Source organism: Galeopterus variegatus, unplaced genomic scaffold, assembly GCF_000696425.1.
Source record: "Galeopterus variegatus unplaced genomic scaffold, G_variegatus-3.0.2 Scaffold2788, whole genome shotgun sequence".
In the NCBI taxonomy this organism is placed as follows: Eukaryota; Metazoa; Chordata; class Mammalia; order Dermoptera; family Cynocephalidae; genus Galeopterus; species Galeopterus variegatus.
This window is the reverse complement of record NW_007728899.1, coordinates 204,131-220,482: the sequence shown is the minus strand read 5'-3', so window position 1 is coordinate 220,482 and position 16,352 is coordinate 204,131. Positions and strand designations below refer to the sequence as shown.

General features: G+C 40.7%; 1 protein-coding gene and 1 pseudogene across 1 annotated transcript in view; one reads left to right on the top strand and one right to left on the bottom strand.

Moving 5' to 3' along the window:
• The window catches only part of TYW1 (tRNA-yW synthesizing protein 1 homolog (S. cerevisiae)), a 232,527-nt gene that overhangs the window by 12,052 nt on the left and 204,123 nt on the right, over positions 1-16,352 (top strand). Inside the window, exons 4-7 of the mRNA XM_008582989.1 lie at positions 1,215-1,316; positions 2,281-2,475; positions 4,359-4,646; positions 15,926-16,048. Coding sequence (XP_008581211.1) covers positions 1,215-1,316; positions 2,281-2,475; positions 4,359-4,646; positions 15,926-16,048 — 708 coding nt within the window. The remainder of the gene's footprint in view (positions 1-1,214; positions 1,317-2,280; positions 2,476-4,358; positions 4,647-15,925; positions 16,049-16,352) is intronic.
• On the bottom strand, positions 9,552-10,445 carry LOC103598926 (annotated as a pseudogene).

Sequence of the window (16,352 nt, the reverse complement as noted above, 5' to 3'; positions counted from 1 at the left end):
GCGGGGTTGCAGACCTCGGCGTTGCTCCCGCGCCTCGCTCAGCCAGTGAGCGGGAACCGGTCTGTATGTGGGATCCGAACCCTCGGGCGGGAGCACCGCCGCACTTCCCAAGCGGCGCACTATCCATTGCACCACCGGGCCGGCCCTTCACTATTTCTTTTTATACTTCTGTGTTTATTCTAGTGGGCAAAGCAGCTAGAATGTCAAGAAGCCAATTTAGATTTAATCCTAAATACACCCTTACAGAGTGAGAACAACACAGTTGAATGATTGATCTTGTAAGGGCCAAGGGAAAACTTTCCCCCCACCACCTGAAGGTTCACTAAAAATCACCTGACAAAAGGCAGACTAATAGAAGAAAAGGCATAACAAATTTTAATTTAACATTTACAGCCGAAATCGCAGGAGAGTAGTTGCCCAGTAACCCAGTGGAGTACAGAAATTCATCTACCCTTCTTCATAGGGGAGAGCGGGGATGAGGGGGAGTGTAGGACTAAATGATTTTCAGGGCAAGTGAATGATCCCAAAGAAAATGGCCTGGGACCAAGCTTCTCTGAGCTCTGGGGAGGTGGCATCACAGGTGAAGGGAGGAAAGCAAATCAAGCAGAGGCTGTCTTGTCATGCAGATGAAAGTCTCTCAGGTGATCTTGCAGCTGCCAGCAGAAAGAATAGATAGATGGTAACAGGGGAGGGGGCCTCTGACAGCCTGGCTATTTGTCTTACCCATGCAGAGTTTTCTCTACAGATACAAATCTCCATAAGAAAGGCAGCCTTCTAGCTATCCTTGTTTTTCCAGCCCCTCTGAATTGCCATCTTGAAATATGCCAAAGAAGTATATTTTGGGCTGAAATATTTTGCTTTACTTGGATTTTTATAATGGTGCTTGAGAAGATGGTAGAAGTGATACTAGTATTTGTATTCATGGTGGTAAACATCAGTCACTGGAAAACTTTTTCATGAGGATTGCCACATTCCCTGTCAACGGAGTAAATGAGGGCTATGCGAAGTACTTAAAAAGTTCAAGGAAAGTGGAATTAAAAGATAATATGAGTTCGGATCTCCATACTGGCCAGCTGCCAAAAAAAAAAAAAGTCCTTCCTTGTACATTTTTTTTTTTTTATGAACAAAAACTTCCTTGAACTTTTGAAGTACCCTCATATTTTGCTTATTTGGCTTATTGAAGTCTTAGTTTGATTTTTTTTTTCCCCTGTTAGGGATTTGCAACAATTCTTGCCGAAGCTGTTTCCTCTCTGGATTTGCCCGTGACAGTTATTAATCTGAAAGAATATGACCCAGATGATCATCTCGTAGAAGAGGTGGGTAATCTTATTTTTTCTTCAATCAAAATGCTCGTATTTAGTTAACCTACTGTCTTCTGGGATAAATAGAATCTTCAGAATAAATTTAATTTTCATGTGAAGGGATTTCAGTTGGTTAAGTTTTCAGTGTGAGTCAGAAGCATTGATGTGTGGTGCAGTGCACTGATTCTCACGTGGCCTCCTGCTGGTATGCCTTTCGGGCGCAAAACAGCCATGGATAATATGTAAACAAATGAGTGTGGCTGTGTTCCAATAAAATGTCATTTAAATAAACAGCCCAGATATGGCCTATTGGTTGTAGTTTGCCAGCCCCCTTTAAGTGGATAAATGTCTAGCTGTAACTGTCCATTTCTTTCTCTAATATTTGCACAAATTAGAGTGCAAATGAGTGAGCTTGAATCTGCTCTAAATTATTTGTGAAAAAATATTAGCAAACTTTGATATTTAATTATAAATAAGATACTACTTGCAACTTACCAGAGATTACTTGTGACTTAACCTCATGACTCGGAACTGTTCAGATGCATTCAAGCAGATAAAATACTAGGCTAGCAGGACTGAGGATGTGTTTTGTTTCCTTATGTGGATTATGGTGCTAAGTGTTGAGTTACTTTACGTTTAAAAATTGTATTGCTTTAAATTTTCAGGTAATTTTTTAAGAGATCTTTCTGTGTTTTTTCTAGACTGATTCGGATTTTGTTTCTAATATGACAAATCAGAGATGATAGGAATTTATAGTATATGGAGGCATATTGGCAGGAGAAATGGATGAGTTTTTGCCTCTGCGCAAGGTGTCCTTGCTGTGATTTCTTTCACTTTTGAACATGGGCGATGTTTATGAAAGCACCCTTTGTCTTTAGAGATTATTATGACGTGAATGCCAGCATTTTAAGAAAGGTTTTCTTCATTAAGATAATGTATATCTTGAATATTCTTCTGAAACAATTACTTTCTTGGTTAGGTTACTAGTAAAAATGTCTGTGCCTTCCTGGTTGCTACGTATACTGATGGCCGACCAACTGAGAGTGCGGAGTGGTTCTGCAGATGGCTAGAGGAAGCATCCAGTGATTTTCGATTTGGCAAAACTCACCTGAAGGGTATGAGATATGCGGTATTTGGCCTGGGAAATTCTGCCTATGGAAAACACTTCAACAAGGTAGGTACATGCTGAATTATAGGGATAAATTCTCCTTTAATTAAAAAAACACGTGTATGTGAAAGAATCCATAAATTTTGGTATTAATAATAAATTGTTTGTGTTATGCTTTATAGCTGGAAATTCTTACACATACATATCTAAACTTGCCATGTAGTAAGCTCGTGCAGATTTTTGTTAAATACAATGAATGAATATGTCTCATATTGTTTAGTGTCTTAGTGGCCTGGTTTCACATTGTTGAGTCCAGCCTCCTGTCCCCAGGCAGGACCTTGTGGATGGAAGATCACTGAGTCTTTGTATTCTCTCAGTTGCCTGTTCTGATGTTGAATAACCTTTACTGTCCAAGCAAACTCTTAAAATCGGTGAACTCATTTTCTTTAATTCATTAAGTTTTAAAGGGAAATAGAGGAAAATCATTTATTGTCTTTTATGTAACAAAGCATTACATTTTTTTGTTTGTTTTCCTGAGTCTTTTTTGTAAATGAAATGAACTTGACTCCTTTTCTTTTTCATCCTGTTCTCTGTAGCTTTAAAAAGTAAAACTATGGAGCCTCTTAGTTTCTTAGTGGTTCTAAAAGGTCACCAGAGTTTTGTATGTGTACCTCTCCCTAGAGATGAGCCCAGCCTGCTTGCCTGTCTTTGTTGGATTGCAAATGATGGTGTATCACTTCTCGCAAGGTGATGGAGACACAAAGGATTACTCAAAGCTCATTTCTCCAGAGCAGTGAGAGGCCCAGATGGGGTTAATCCCAGGCAATTCCTTCAAGAGAGAAGAATTCCTAGGAAATAACCCTGAATTAGGTTTTCTCTCAGTTTTTATTGTCCAGGCAAGAAAGTTACAGAAAAGGAACACAGGTGGTTACAAAAAGAATGAGATAATCGTCATGGCAACACTCAGTTCCCCAAGAAACTTAAAGAAACAACTGAAGACGAGATGTGGAACATCCCCTAACTAACAACCTTGAAGCTTTTAGCTCAGTACTTTCCCATCATCAGGTTTAGCTTCACCAAGGACAGCTGTCCTCAGAGCAAGCATTTTTGCTGTTACAATTTTTTTGTCTACAACAGAGACTTTAGTCCTGGGAAAGTTTTCTGTTTTTCCCAAGCTTAGCATTTCTGTATGCAATACTAAAAGGTTAGGCTACACCTTAAACTACAGGGCTGTGCTTGCTAAAACTACCTTTGCTTTATTAATGTTGGTATCCTCCACAATGGTGGAGGTGGGGAGCTTTCTTCAAACTTGTTTTCATTCAGTTATATTATGGTATAGATTTCTCCCCATATTTTCAAAGGAATTGGACTAAGAATGGGAAAATTAAGTATGTAAGTAAATATTTTATTTATGTCTTGCCACTCAGGAAGCCTATTAAGTTTTTGAACTATTACCTGCACTTCCTGGTAACCCCTGTGGTTCAGCTTAATTGCTTCATATCACAATGAAATAAATTTTTGAGTTTATGAAATCATGAGTCTTACAAAACTGGTTACATTTGCCCTTTATTACTAAATGGGTTTTGGTTCCACTGGCTTTATTACATTTTTTGGAACTAATGTATTCTGTTAATACCTATTTTATTCTGACCATGATTTAGAGTGATAGTTTTCAAATTCTTTTTTGGTTATTAACCTTTTATTTAATGAAAGGGTTTATCTGTCCCTTTGTTATAGAAAATTTTGGCAGAAAATGAGAATATATAAAATGGAGCCTTCTGGGTTGAAGCTGGTGCTGGAGGACCTGAGGCCCTGTTGCCAAGCCCTTTTCTCTTCCTCAGCAGCAGCCCAGCACCAGGGGCCCACGAGAACTTAAGGTGTTTGCAGAGCACTCTAATAACCTGGTTTAGAGGATCGTGTTTTAGCTCCTCTATGTCTTTTTCTTGCAGGTTGGCAAAAACGTAGATAAGTGGCTCTGGATGCTCGGTGCTCACCGTGTGGTGACTCGAGGGGAGGGTGACTGCCATGTGGTTAAAAGCAAGCATGGCAGCATCGAAGCTGACTTCAGAGCTTGGAAGGCCAAGTTCATCTTCCGGCTCCAGGCACTTTGTAAAGGAGAGAAAGAGTCCTGTGGCGGCAACTGCAAGAAAGGCAAATGTAAATCTAACCAGCGTGGTTCAGAGGAAATGGAGCCAGGGTCTCCCACCCAAGACGAGCTGCAGCACAGAGACACCGAGGTGTGTGTCTCTTTATTTCTCTCTGCTTTCCTCTCGCGTTTGGAGGTACTGCACCTGACCTCTGTCCCGAGAAACCATTTCATTGGCTCCTGGTTAGAAGGAAGATCAGAAACTCACGTGATGGTTCAGAGACAGCGTGGCTTTAGGAGTTAAGCTGTATTATGCTAGATACTTTCATGTGTCTTTAATCATTTCTTTAATCATTGCACTGTCAGAGTCAGATTTTTACAACATTTTGCAGATTGAGAAATGGAGGGCCAGCCCCATGACTCACTTGGGAGAGTGTGGTGCTGGTAGTGCTGAGACTGCGGGTTCGGATCCTATATAGGAATGGCCAGTGTGCTCACTGGCTGAGCGTGGTGCAGATCACACCGTGCCGAGGGTTACGATCCCCTTACCGGTCAAAAAAAAAAAAAAGAAATGGAGGCTCAGAGAACTTAGATGTGTCCCAGACTGAGCGCATGTCTTATTATTCTCAGCTCTCATTCTCCTCCTGACCTAAATGACCCCGTTAGTCACTCATACTGAAGGCTGCAAGTCATCTAGATCCATCTCTTTTTCCCCTCACATTCTAAGCATGTCTTTCTTCCTTCTTCAAATACCCCAGTTCCTTTGAAGTTCATGTCTTCAGGCTACATCACTTCTGCCCTCTTCCCAGCTGTTATTTTTGGGCTACCTGGTCACTCGCGTCATTCAGGAACAACTTTAAATTCTGACTCATTTTCCTTCTGTCCCCCCTTGTTCCTATCACTAATCTTTGTGGCTGGGACATCCATGGAGATGATTGGTCCACACCCTGAATGAACCAAATGGGCTTCACCCTCCAGCAGCTGTTTTCTTTGCGGACCTTGCTCTCTCCCTTTCGTGGTCACCTCTGAAATTCAAATTCCTGTGACACTTACTCTGACCTCACTCTGAGGCCCCAAACCTCTTTTGATCTCATCCCTTTTCACTGGGTAGTGGAAACTGCTTTCTTTACTTCCCTCCTTGAACCCAGTTTAGATTTTTATAGTCTTTGTAGACATCTGCAATTGCCTTCACTCTCATTCGCTTTTTTAACTCGACCAGCCAAACCCCAAGCCAGGTTGAAACCTACTGCCTGCCTTCCCCATGCCTGCTCCTTACTGCTAGAGCACAGATTCCTGACCACAGGCTCGGGCGTGCACCCAATGCTGCCCACCAGTCTCACTGCATGCCTTGTACCTTTCCTTTCTCACTCTCAAAGATGGCTGTTTCCTGCCCTCCTTCTCAGAGGGGAACTCTCGTATAGTCTCCTTACCCCCTCTACAAATCTTCACCATCTCTCCTTCCCAGATGATCAGGTATCCGGTTCCTGTCAAAGACTCCTGTCTGTCCATGGCCTGGAATCAAGGACCAGGCTCCTTCGTTTATCACATCGCTCTCTCCTGTATCATTAGTCTCTCCCCCGTATCATTAGTCTCTCCCCCTCTACTGGCTTGTCCCCATAAGTATATAAATATGCTCTGGAATCACCTGTGTCTAAACAAACACGAAGAGCAAATAAAAATTTTTCTTTAATTCTACATCCTCCAGCATCTGATCCTTTTTTTGGTTCTTTTCCCAGCCAATTTTTTTGCTTATATTTGCTTATCTTCCCTTCAATTAACTCTTAACATTTTTAAAAACTTTTTTTATTGAGGTAAAATTTATATAACATAAAATTAACCATTTTAAACTATACAATCCTGTGGTATTTAGTACATTCGCAGTGTTGTGCAACCACCACCTATGTTGAATTCCAAAACCTTTTTATCACTTCAGAGAAAACCTCTTACCCATGAAGCAGTCACTCCCCACTTCCCTTCCCCCAGCTTGGCAACCCCCAATTTGCTTTCTATTTCTATGGATTTATATATTCTGGAGATTTTATATAAATGTAATCATATAATGTGTGACCTTTTGTGTCTTGCTTACTTCACTTACAATGTTTTCAAAGTTCATCCATATTGTGGCATGTAGCAGCACTTCATTCCTTTTTATGGCCAAGTAATATTCCAGTGTGTACCACATTTTGTTGATCCATTCATCTACTGATGGACATCCTGGTTGTTTCCACATTTTTCTATGAATAGTGCTAGTATGAACACTTGTTTGAATACCTGTTATCAGTTCTTTTTGGTATATATATACCTAGGAGTGGAATTGCTGGCATGTGGTAATTCTGTTTTACTTTTTGAGGAACTGACAAGTTATTTATCATAGTGGGTGTACCATTTTACATTCCTGCTGGCAGTGTATGACGGTTCCAGTTTCTCCACATTTTCACCAACACTTGTCATTTTCTGTTTTTTAAAAAATTTTTTTATGGCTGTCCTAGTAAGTGTGAAGTTGTGTCTTGTGATTTTGACTTGTGTTTCCTTAATGACTAATTTGGTTGAGCATCTTTTCATGTGTTTATTGCCATTTGTATATTTTCCTTTGAGAAATGTTTATTTATGTACACTGCCCATTTTTTAATTGTGGTGTTTGGATTTTTGTTGTTGAGTAGTAAGCATTCTTTACTATATTCTGGATAGTCACCTTTATCAGATATATAATTTGCAAATATTCCCTCCCATTTTGTAGATTTTCTTTTCACTTTCTTGATTGTGTCCTTTGATGTACAAAATTTTAAAATTTCTATGAAATCCAATATATCTGTTTTTTTGTTGCTCATGCTTTTGTCCTCCCATTTTGTAGATTTTCTTTTCACTTTCTTGATTGTGTCCTTTGATGTACAAAATTTTTAAATTTCTATGAAATCCAATATATCTGTTTTTTTGTTGCTCATGCTTTTGGGGTGGTATATGTGAATTCATTGCCAAATTCAAGGTAATAAAGATTTACCCCTATGTTTTCTTCAAAGAGCATAGTTTTAGCTCTAATGTTTAGGTCTTTGATCCATTTTGAGTTAATTTTTATATATGATGTGAGGCAAGGGTCTAGCTTTATTCTTTTGCATGTGGTATCCAGTTGTTGCAGCAGCATTTGTTGAAAAGACTCTAATTTCTCTGTTGAGGAACTTGGTACCCTTGTCAAAAGTCATTTGTCCTTAGATGTGTTTATTTCTGGGCTCGCTATTATAGTCCGTTGATTTATATGTCTTTCTTTATGCTGGTACTGTTTTGATTACTGTAGCTGTGTAGTAAGATTTGAAATCAGGAACTGTGAGTCTTCCAACTTTATTCTTTTTATTTTTTTTATTTTTATTTTATTTTATTTTTTTCCTTTTTGTCTTTTTTTGTGACCGGCAACGGATCACAACCCTCAGTGTTGCGCCCGTACCGGACCGGGACCGGCAACGGGATCGCAACCCTCGGCGTCGCGCCCATACCTCGCTCAGCCAGTGAGTGGGAACTGGTCTGTATGTGGGATCCGAACCCTTGGTGGGAACGCCGCCGTGCTCCCAAGCGGCGCACTGTAGCAGTGCGCCACCAGGCCGGCCCCAACTTTATTCTTTTTAAACATTGCTTTGGCTATTTGGATCCCCTTGCAATTCTATATGAATTCTGCAAAAAATGTTGGAATTTTGATAGGAATTGCATTGAATCTGCAGGTTGCTTCGAGTAGTATTGTCATGTTAGGAATATTAAATCTTTCTGTTCATGAACATGAGATGTCTTCCATTTATTTAGGTAGTGTGTAATTTCTTTAGCAGTGTTTTGAATTTTTAGTATTTAAGTCTTTCACCTCCTTGGTTAAATTTTTTCCTAGATATTTTATTTAGTTGAATGCTTTTTTTTTTTTTTTTTTGTCTTTTGTCTTTTTTCCGTGTCCGGCAACGGATCGCAACCCTCAGTGTTGCCCCCGCACCGGACCGGGGACCGGCAACGGGACTGCAAGCCTCGGTGTTGCTCCCGCGCCTCGCTCAGCCAGTGAGCGGGAGCCGGTCTGTATGTGGGATCAGAACCCTCGGACGGGAGCGCCGCCGCGCTTCCCAAGCGGCGCACTATCCAGTGCGCCACCGGGCCGGCCCTAGTTGAATGCTTTTTGATTAAGTTCCATAGTAGTCAGAGGAGATACTTAGAATGCTTTCATTCTTTTAACATTTACTGAGACTTGTTTTGTGGCCTAACATATGGTCTGTCCTGAAGAATGATCTGTGTGCACTTGAGAAAAATGTGTAATCTCCTTTTTTTGGGTGAAGTGTTCTGTGTATGTCTGTTAGGTCCAATTGGATTATAATGTTGTCCTGGGCCTTTATTTCCTTATTGATCTTCTGTCTAGTTGTTTTATTATTGACAGTGGGATATTGTGGTTTCCAACTATAATTGTAGAACTGTCTGTTTTTCCCATCAGTTCTGTCAACTTTTGTTTCATATGTTTTGGGCTCTATTGTTAGATATGTAAATGTTTGTAATTGTTACATCATCTTGATGGATTGATCCTTTTATTAATATACAATATTTTTTGTCTCTTGTAACACTTTTTGACTTAGAGTCTGTTTTGTCTGATAGTTACCTCAGTTCTTATTTGATTACTACTTGCACAGAATATATTTTTGCTGTCCTTTCACTTTAAACCTGTTTGTGTCTTTGGATCTAAAGTGAATCTGTAGACGTTTTTTTAAATCCATCTGCCTGTCTCTATCTTTTTTTTGCGCTTTTATGTGACCAACCCCAATGTTTCTACCTTTTAATTGGAGAGTCTAATTCATTTTCATTAAAGTCATTACTGATAAGGAAGCACTTCTGCCATTTTGCTGTTTTCTTTATATCATGCATCTTTTTACTTCTCAGTCTCTCCAATGCTGCCTTCTGTTGTGTTTATTTTTTAATTTTTAATTTTTTTTAGGTTTTATATATTTATTCAGAAGGTAATTCAACAACAGAATAAAGCCCTTTTAACATTATGAAATCCAACGTTTTGAACTCTTTTTCTCAGCAATTCTGTTTATTATAACTTTTATAATCCTGAGGAAATTCTTTTATCTGAAGTTTTCCATGCATTCAAGCATTTTGCATAATGTCTGATGTGATCAGTAATAAATGTTGAAATGAAGTAGCTATGATCATAACCCTCTTGTAATCTAAAAACAATGGGTATTTTCTTTTCTGTACAAGCAGCTATGAAGTTTTTAGGGAGTAACTGTCCATCTGAAAGAAACTGGTCATCTTTTCCTTGATCAATCAGTATGTCCAGTTGAGAACTTGGATAGGACTTCACAAGGTGGGTGGCATCATAAGCCTTCCATTTATTTTGATTTGTTCCCAAATATCCACTAAAGGCTTTTTTGCCCCACGGAAAAAACATTGGGTTGCAAATTGGTGGAAATGCTGGCACAGATTTGTGTTCTCCATGATTTTTTGAAGTATAAATCAGAGTTCCATGGCCTCCCATGGAGTGGCCAAAATAGACATCCTTTGAGGATCCACTGGAAATTGGCATTATGAGTTGGGGAAGCTTCTCCATTATGTGAGAGTATATTCTGTAGTTAGTTTTCTAAGGTTCTTCAGTGGCATCCACATAAAACCCAGCACCAGTGCCGAAGTTCCAGCTCTCATCTTCTCCTTTAATATTGCAGCCATGAGGGCTGGTATCTGGAGCAATGACGACAAGGCCACGTTGTGACATAGCTTGATGATAACCAGAATTTCATATGAAATTTTGTTCTGTGCAAGTTAAACCAGACAGCCAGTACACTGCAGGGCACTTTCTAGTTTCTGCCTTTGGTGGCAAGCAGATAGCAAATCTTATTTTGCAGTTCAGTTCCACACTGTCATGTTCAAAAACTTTCTGCAACACCCCAAAGCACTTGCTGCTGGAAATTTGTTTCAGTGACATTCTTTTCCTGTCCATTTGCTGCTTGTTTTTTCATGTGCATCAAGGGGCAGATGATCCTCCAGTGGTGGCTGCAGCACAGAGAGTCCTTCTTTTGTGTTTTATTGGGTGTTTTTGGTATGCCATTTTGATTTATTTCTTGGAGTTTTTTGGGCTTCTTGGATGTATACATTTATGTCTTTTATCAAATTTGGGAAGTTTTCAGCCATTATTTCTTTAACTATTCCTTCTGTTTCTATGATCATCTCCTTGTGGTGTTTGCAGTATGTGTATGTGGGTACTCGTGATAGTATCCTACAGATCTCTTAGGCTCTGTTCATTTTTCAGATTGGACAATTTCAAGTGATCTGTCTTCACATTTACTGATTCTTCTGCCTGCTTAAATCTGCTATTCAAACCTTCTTGTGAATTTTTTAGTTTAGTTATATGTTTTATTTCTTTTTTTGTTCTTTATTTTAGTTCGTTATATGTTTTAGCTCAAGAATTTCTTTGTGTTTCCTTTTTATAATTTCTATGTCTTTGTTGATATTCTTTGCTGAGATACTGTTCTCCCTGTTTGATTTAGCTCTTTATGGTTTCCTTTTGTTCTTTGAGCATATTTGAGATAGTTGACTTGAAGTCTTATGTAATAAGTCTAATGTCTTTGTTTCCTCAGGGACATTGTTTTAGTCTATTTTGTGCTGGTGTAACAGGATAGCTGAGTTTGGGTAATTTATAAAGAATAGAAATTATTCTCTTACAGTTCTGTAGTCTGTGAACTTCAAGATCAAGGTAGTGGCATCTGGTGTCTAGCAAGGGCCTCCTTGCTGTGTCCTCACGTGGCAGAATGTGCAAGGGGAAGAGAGAATGAACTCATTTGCACAGCCCTTTTTATAGCATCAGTAATCCATTTATGAGGGTGGAGCCCTCATGACCTAAACACCTCCCAAAAGGTCCCACCTCCTGACACTGTTGCATTGGGGATTAAGTTTCCAACACATGAACTTTGGAGGGGACACATTCAAACCATAGCAGACCGTTTCCATAATTTTTGTTTCTTTGCTTTATAATTTTTTGTTAAAAAGTGGAAATTTTGAATGTTATAATGTGTTAATTCTGAAAATCAGATTCTTTTTCCCCTTCAGGTTTTTTCTTTTATTTATTTATTTTTTGTCTTTTTCGTGACCGGTAAGGGGATCGCAACCCTTGGTGTGGTGTCGCCCACACCGCGCTCAGCCAGTGAGCGCACCGGCCATTCCTATATAGGATCCGAACCCGCAGCTGGAGTGTCGCTGCGCTCCCAGCGCCACACTCTCCCGAGTGTGCCACGGGGTTGGCCCAGGTTTTTTCTTTTATGTAGTTCGTTTCTAGTTTACCTTTACAAGAAGCACGTGGCCATAGGGAATTGCAGCTGTGATTCTGGTCTTGGGTTTGATCTCTTCCTCGCAGCCTCTCCTGGACTTTACCTCCTCTTCCAATCTCCTGTGCAGCTGTCAGAGCAGGGTCTCCAGAGTTCAGCAGATACTCTCAGCTCCATCTCTCACCTACCTCCTAGAATTTCCTTTTTAGTTCATATTTGGCCTCTTTGGATTTTGACATTTTTGCCAACTTGGTGATGCATTTAAAATTGTGCTTTAAAAATATTTTTATTCTTCAGTTTTGGTTGTTTTCTGCAGGAGAGTTGGATAAGGTATCGAATCTGCCATATGGCTGGTAACCAAAGTCCCAGTTAACTCTTATACACTCCAGTTTGGCTCTGACCCTGCTGAGGCTGCTCTTTTCCACGTCTGGGGGACTTCATGTTGTGAAGCCTGGCAGGTGGTTCTCTTCACCTGCTTGACTTCTCCACAGCACTGGATGCAGCTACTTCCTCGTTTGAATCACTTTCCTCTTCACTTTCATGACATCATACCCATGATTTTCTCCCTTTTTACTTGGGATCATCTTTATTCAGCCTCTAAATGTTGGAGTGATTCAGTGTTTGGTGCTCGGTTATTTCTGTGTTGATACTTTCTTCCTGGATGATCTCATTTAGTTTCATGGCTTTAAACACTGTCTGTGTGCCTGTTATTCCCACATTTGTATTTCCAGCTCTGAGTTCCACCCTGAATCCTCTTCAAAATTTGTTCTTGTGTGTCTAAGATGTCTCATACTTTACAAATCCAAATAGAGCTCTTTATTTTCACTCTCCCAGTCTATTCCTCCCTTATGTTTTCATCTTAGTGAACACTACCACTATCTCAGTTGCTTAAAAAAAGAAACCTAAGAGCCATGCTTTTCTTTTGTTTTCTTTTTTGTTTTTGGTGGATGGCTGGTACAGGAGTCTGAACCTGTGACCATGGTGTTGTAAGGCTGCGCTTTAACCAGCTGAGCAAACTGCCTAGCCCCTAAGAGCCATGCTTGGATTTCTTGCATTTAGTTTCCCAGTAAGTCTGAAATAGAGGCCAGCAAACTTTTTCTGTAAAGGGCCAACTAGTAAATATTTCCCGCTTTGAGGGCTTTATGGTTTCTGTTGCAACTATCAACAATGCCAATGTATTAAGAAAATAGCCATAGACAACAAATAGTAAATGAATGGTCCTGTTGAGGTTTGGCTTGAGGCTGGCTGGATTTGGCTGGTGGAACATAGTTTGCTGACCTCTGGCCTAAAATATCTCAAATTCATCCATTTCCCTCCATATCTACTGCTAACCTGCAAGATCAAGCCATATTTCTTAACTAGACTACTATAGGACACTACTTTCCGCCTTCTGCCATCTGTTCCCCATCCAACATTCAAAGTAATTTTAAAAGCACAATTAGATCGTGTTATTGTCCTGTGTAAATGCCTCAAATGATTTCCCATTGCTGCTTTAATAAAAGCCACATTCCTTAGCATGACCTTCACAACTAATCTGACTCTTGGATGTCTCCTCATTCTACCATTCTCTCTCTTCCTCACCAAGCTTTTTGCCACACTGGTCTCCATGGTGTTGAAAATATCTTTTGAATGACAAATGAGTTTGAACATCTGATCATCTGCTCTCCTGTTGCTCTTTAGTTTAGGCCAGCATCTTTTCTTCCCTAGAGTATTGCAGTAAGTTGTTTGGTTATCCTAGTCTGCAGTCTTGTCTCTCTTACGTTATATTCTGTGTTCCCTGTGGAGTGAGCTATTGAAATGCAGATCTATATTATTTCTTTGTTTAGACCACTTAAGAAGCTTCCCATCCTCTCCCTCCAGGACATATGTGGTCTGGCCTGTGTCTTCCTCTGTAGCATTTTCTCCCTGTGATGTCTGCCTTACTCTTTATCTACTGGTCATTTCTGAATTGCTTATAGCTGCAGCATGCCTCATGCCACTTGCCTAAGTGCCTTTGCCTGTCCATCTCCCCCAGCTTTCCCCCGATCTTTCCCTGGCTAGGCCAGGTGTCATCCCACTTGGGCAACCTCCCATGGTTTTTGAGCCAGGCTACATGGCTTCTTTTTGTTTTCCTAAACCTTTTCATTAAAGCATTACTACTCTACAGTATACGTGTGTGTGTGTGTGTGTGTGTGTGTCTCTGTTGCTGGATTTGAATCTTTCTGAGGACTAGGGGAATGTGTTACACTGATTTTCTAGCCCTAGTCCCTACCATGAAATGTATTTAGTGTTTGTCAAAGAGAACTGTGACGTTTTAGAAGGTCATAGACCCAAGTTAGTAGCAGTTGTGATTAGGTTTTATGTGAAAATGAAGTGGGTTCTTTTGGGAGGCAGTAAATCCCTGACATGACTTTGTGCCAGAAACTCTGAGGTTCTGAGTAGAATGTCTAGAGGAGAGTCTAAGACAGGGGTCAGCACACTGGTTCATTGGCCAACCCAGCCTGCTGCCTGTTTTTTTAAATAGAGGTGTTGGGAACACAGCCATTCTTATTTATTTATGTATTGTCGTAGCTGCCTTCATGTTAGAGTGGCAGAATTGAATAATTGAGATGCAGGTTGTATCTCTTGCAAGGTCAGAAATATTTACTATTTGGGCCTTTACAGAAAAAGTTACTGACCTCTGATGTAGGATAAGATGGGGAGATTGGACTAGATGATCCCTGATGACTCTTCTGTGTCTAAGACTCTGTAATTTACTGGAAATGAGGAAGTAGGAGCACAGGACACATGGGCAGTACTGATTTTTGTTACAATTGTAGGAAATAATTTTGTCAGGAGAATCTAATGTTTAGACACATTGGTTTGGAAACACCGGACTGGAAGATCTAACAAACTGACTAATTGTTAGAAAGTGTGTTTCAGGTGGTATTCTCCTCTCTGTTCTTGATAGTTTGGGAATGAGGCTGGGAGATGAGGGTGGAGTTAACTGTCAGAGATTTCTGTTGAAGCTGGGCTGGGATGGGTTGATGAACACGTCCATACGTTTGTTTCTGGAAAGAGTGTTTTTGTCATCTGGAAGCAAGACAAAGAAGTCTGCTCATTTATTGACAAAGCAAAAGATACAGTGAGCTGGCCACAGCCCCTCTTCTGTAGGATCAGGCTTGGTTTTGAGTAAGAGATGGTGACAACGCCCATGAGAGTCACATCGTGAGGCAGGCCAAGGACTGACCTTGAAGAGGGGCTGTTTTATTTTGTATTGAATGCTTGATCAGTGACATCTGACTGTATGGTGTGTCTCTGCTGTACTCTGGGGCCTATTGGCCAGCACATGAAGGTTATCAATATCGTTTCTTTTAACTTTGAATTAATTTTTGAGTTATTTAGTTAGTGCCTGCTGTTTAAAACAAACAGCTACTTCACTTCTTTTTTTTTTTTTCCTCCTTTTTGTCTTTTTTTTTCGTGTCCGGCAACGGATCGCAACCCTCAGTGTCGCGCTCGTACCGGACTGGGACCGGCAACGGGATCGCAACCCTCGGTATTGCTCCCGCACCTCGCTCAGCCAGTGAGCGGCCGGGCTGTATGTGGGATCCGAACCCTCGGTGGGAGCGCTGCCGCGCTTCCCAAGCGGCGCACTGTAGCAGTGCGCCACCGGGCCGGCCCCTACTTCACTTCTTAAGAATCTGTTTATCCTTTGATTCTTCCTTAGCATCTCATTGGAGAAAGGTGTGAAGGCTTTGCCTGTACCTGTCACTTGCTAGCTGTGATTTTTTAACGTCTCTAGCCCTTAATTTCCCATCTATAAGATGATACTGAAGGTATCTACATCATAAGCAGTTAAGGATTAAATGAGTGTGTATATAGAGAAGAGTCTGTGCTGGGCACATAGCAGATACTCAGCAAAGTTTCCTTCATAGCGATGTCGTGTTCCTGCACTTCCACCCAGCACGGGCTTCCCTCCCGGAGTCCGGCCCAGCTCATCTTCACGTGGGAGGGCAGGGAGGTGTCGGTTGTTCTCACTCTGTGACTCCCTTTCACAGTGATCAGTCTGATGGCCAAACACCTAAGGTGATTTTTTTGAATTAAAAGTTTAAAGAGTGTGAACTCTCAGTGTGGGAGGGAGTGTGAGAGAACTCTGCATTTGCTGCTTTGAGCAGTGTGTTCTGAAGCACTTATCTTCCAGGAGGATGAGCCCTGTGACAACACCAGTGAGGAAGAGTTTGGTGCTGGGGACCGTTGGAGCCCAGATTCTGTGGTTGATGTTGAGGATCTTGGCACAATCATGGATCACGTGAAGAAAGAAAAGGTACTAGTATTTTGGGAAATCTTGAACTTGGATCCTGCAGTTAGTTACCATTTAGCATTCTGTATTGGTTTATAGTCCATCTGAGCCATAGTAAGACAGTTTCATTTCTCTAGCTCCTGTCTTGAGACTTTTATAATTTTTTGCCATTTTTACATGAACTTTTTGAAAATCTTCCCTCTCAGCCCTGTGAAAATGGGCTTGTAGGAGGATAAGCAGGAGATTTTAGGACAAGGACTGAAGAGAGGGTGGATGGTTAGAGAGACTTTGTTCAGGGCTGTACGAGGAAGAACAGCATGGTAACATT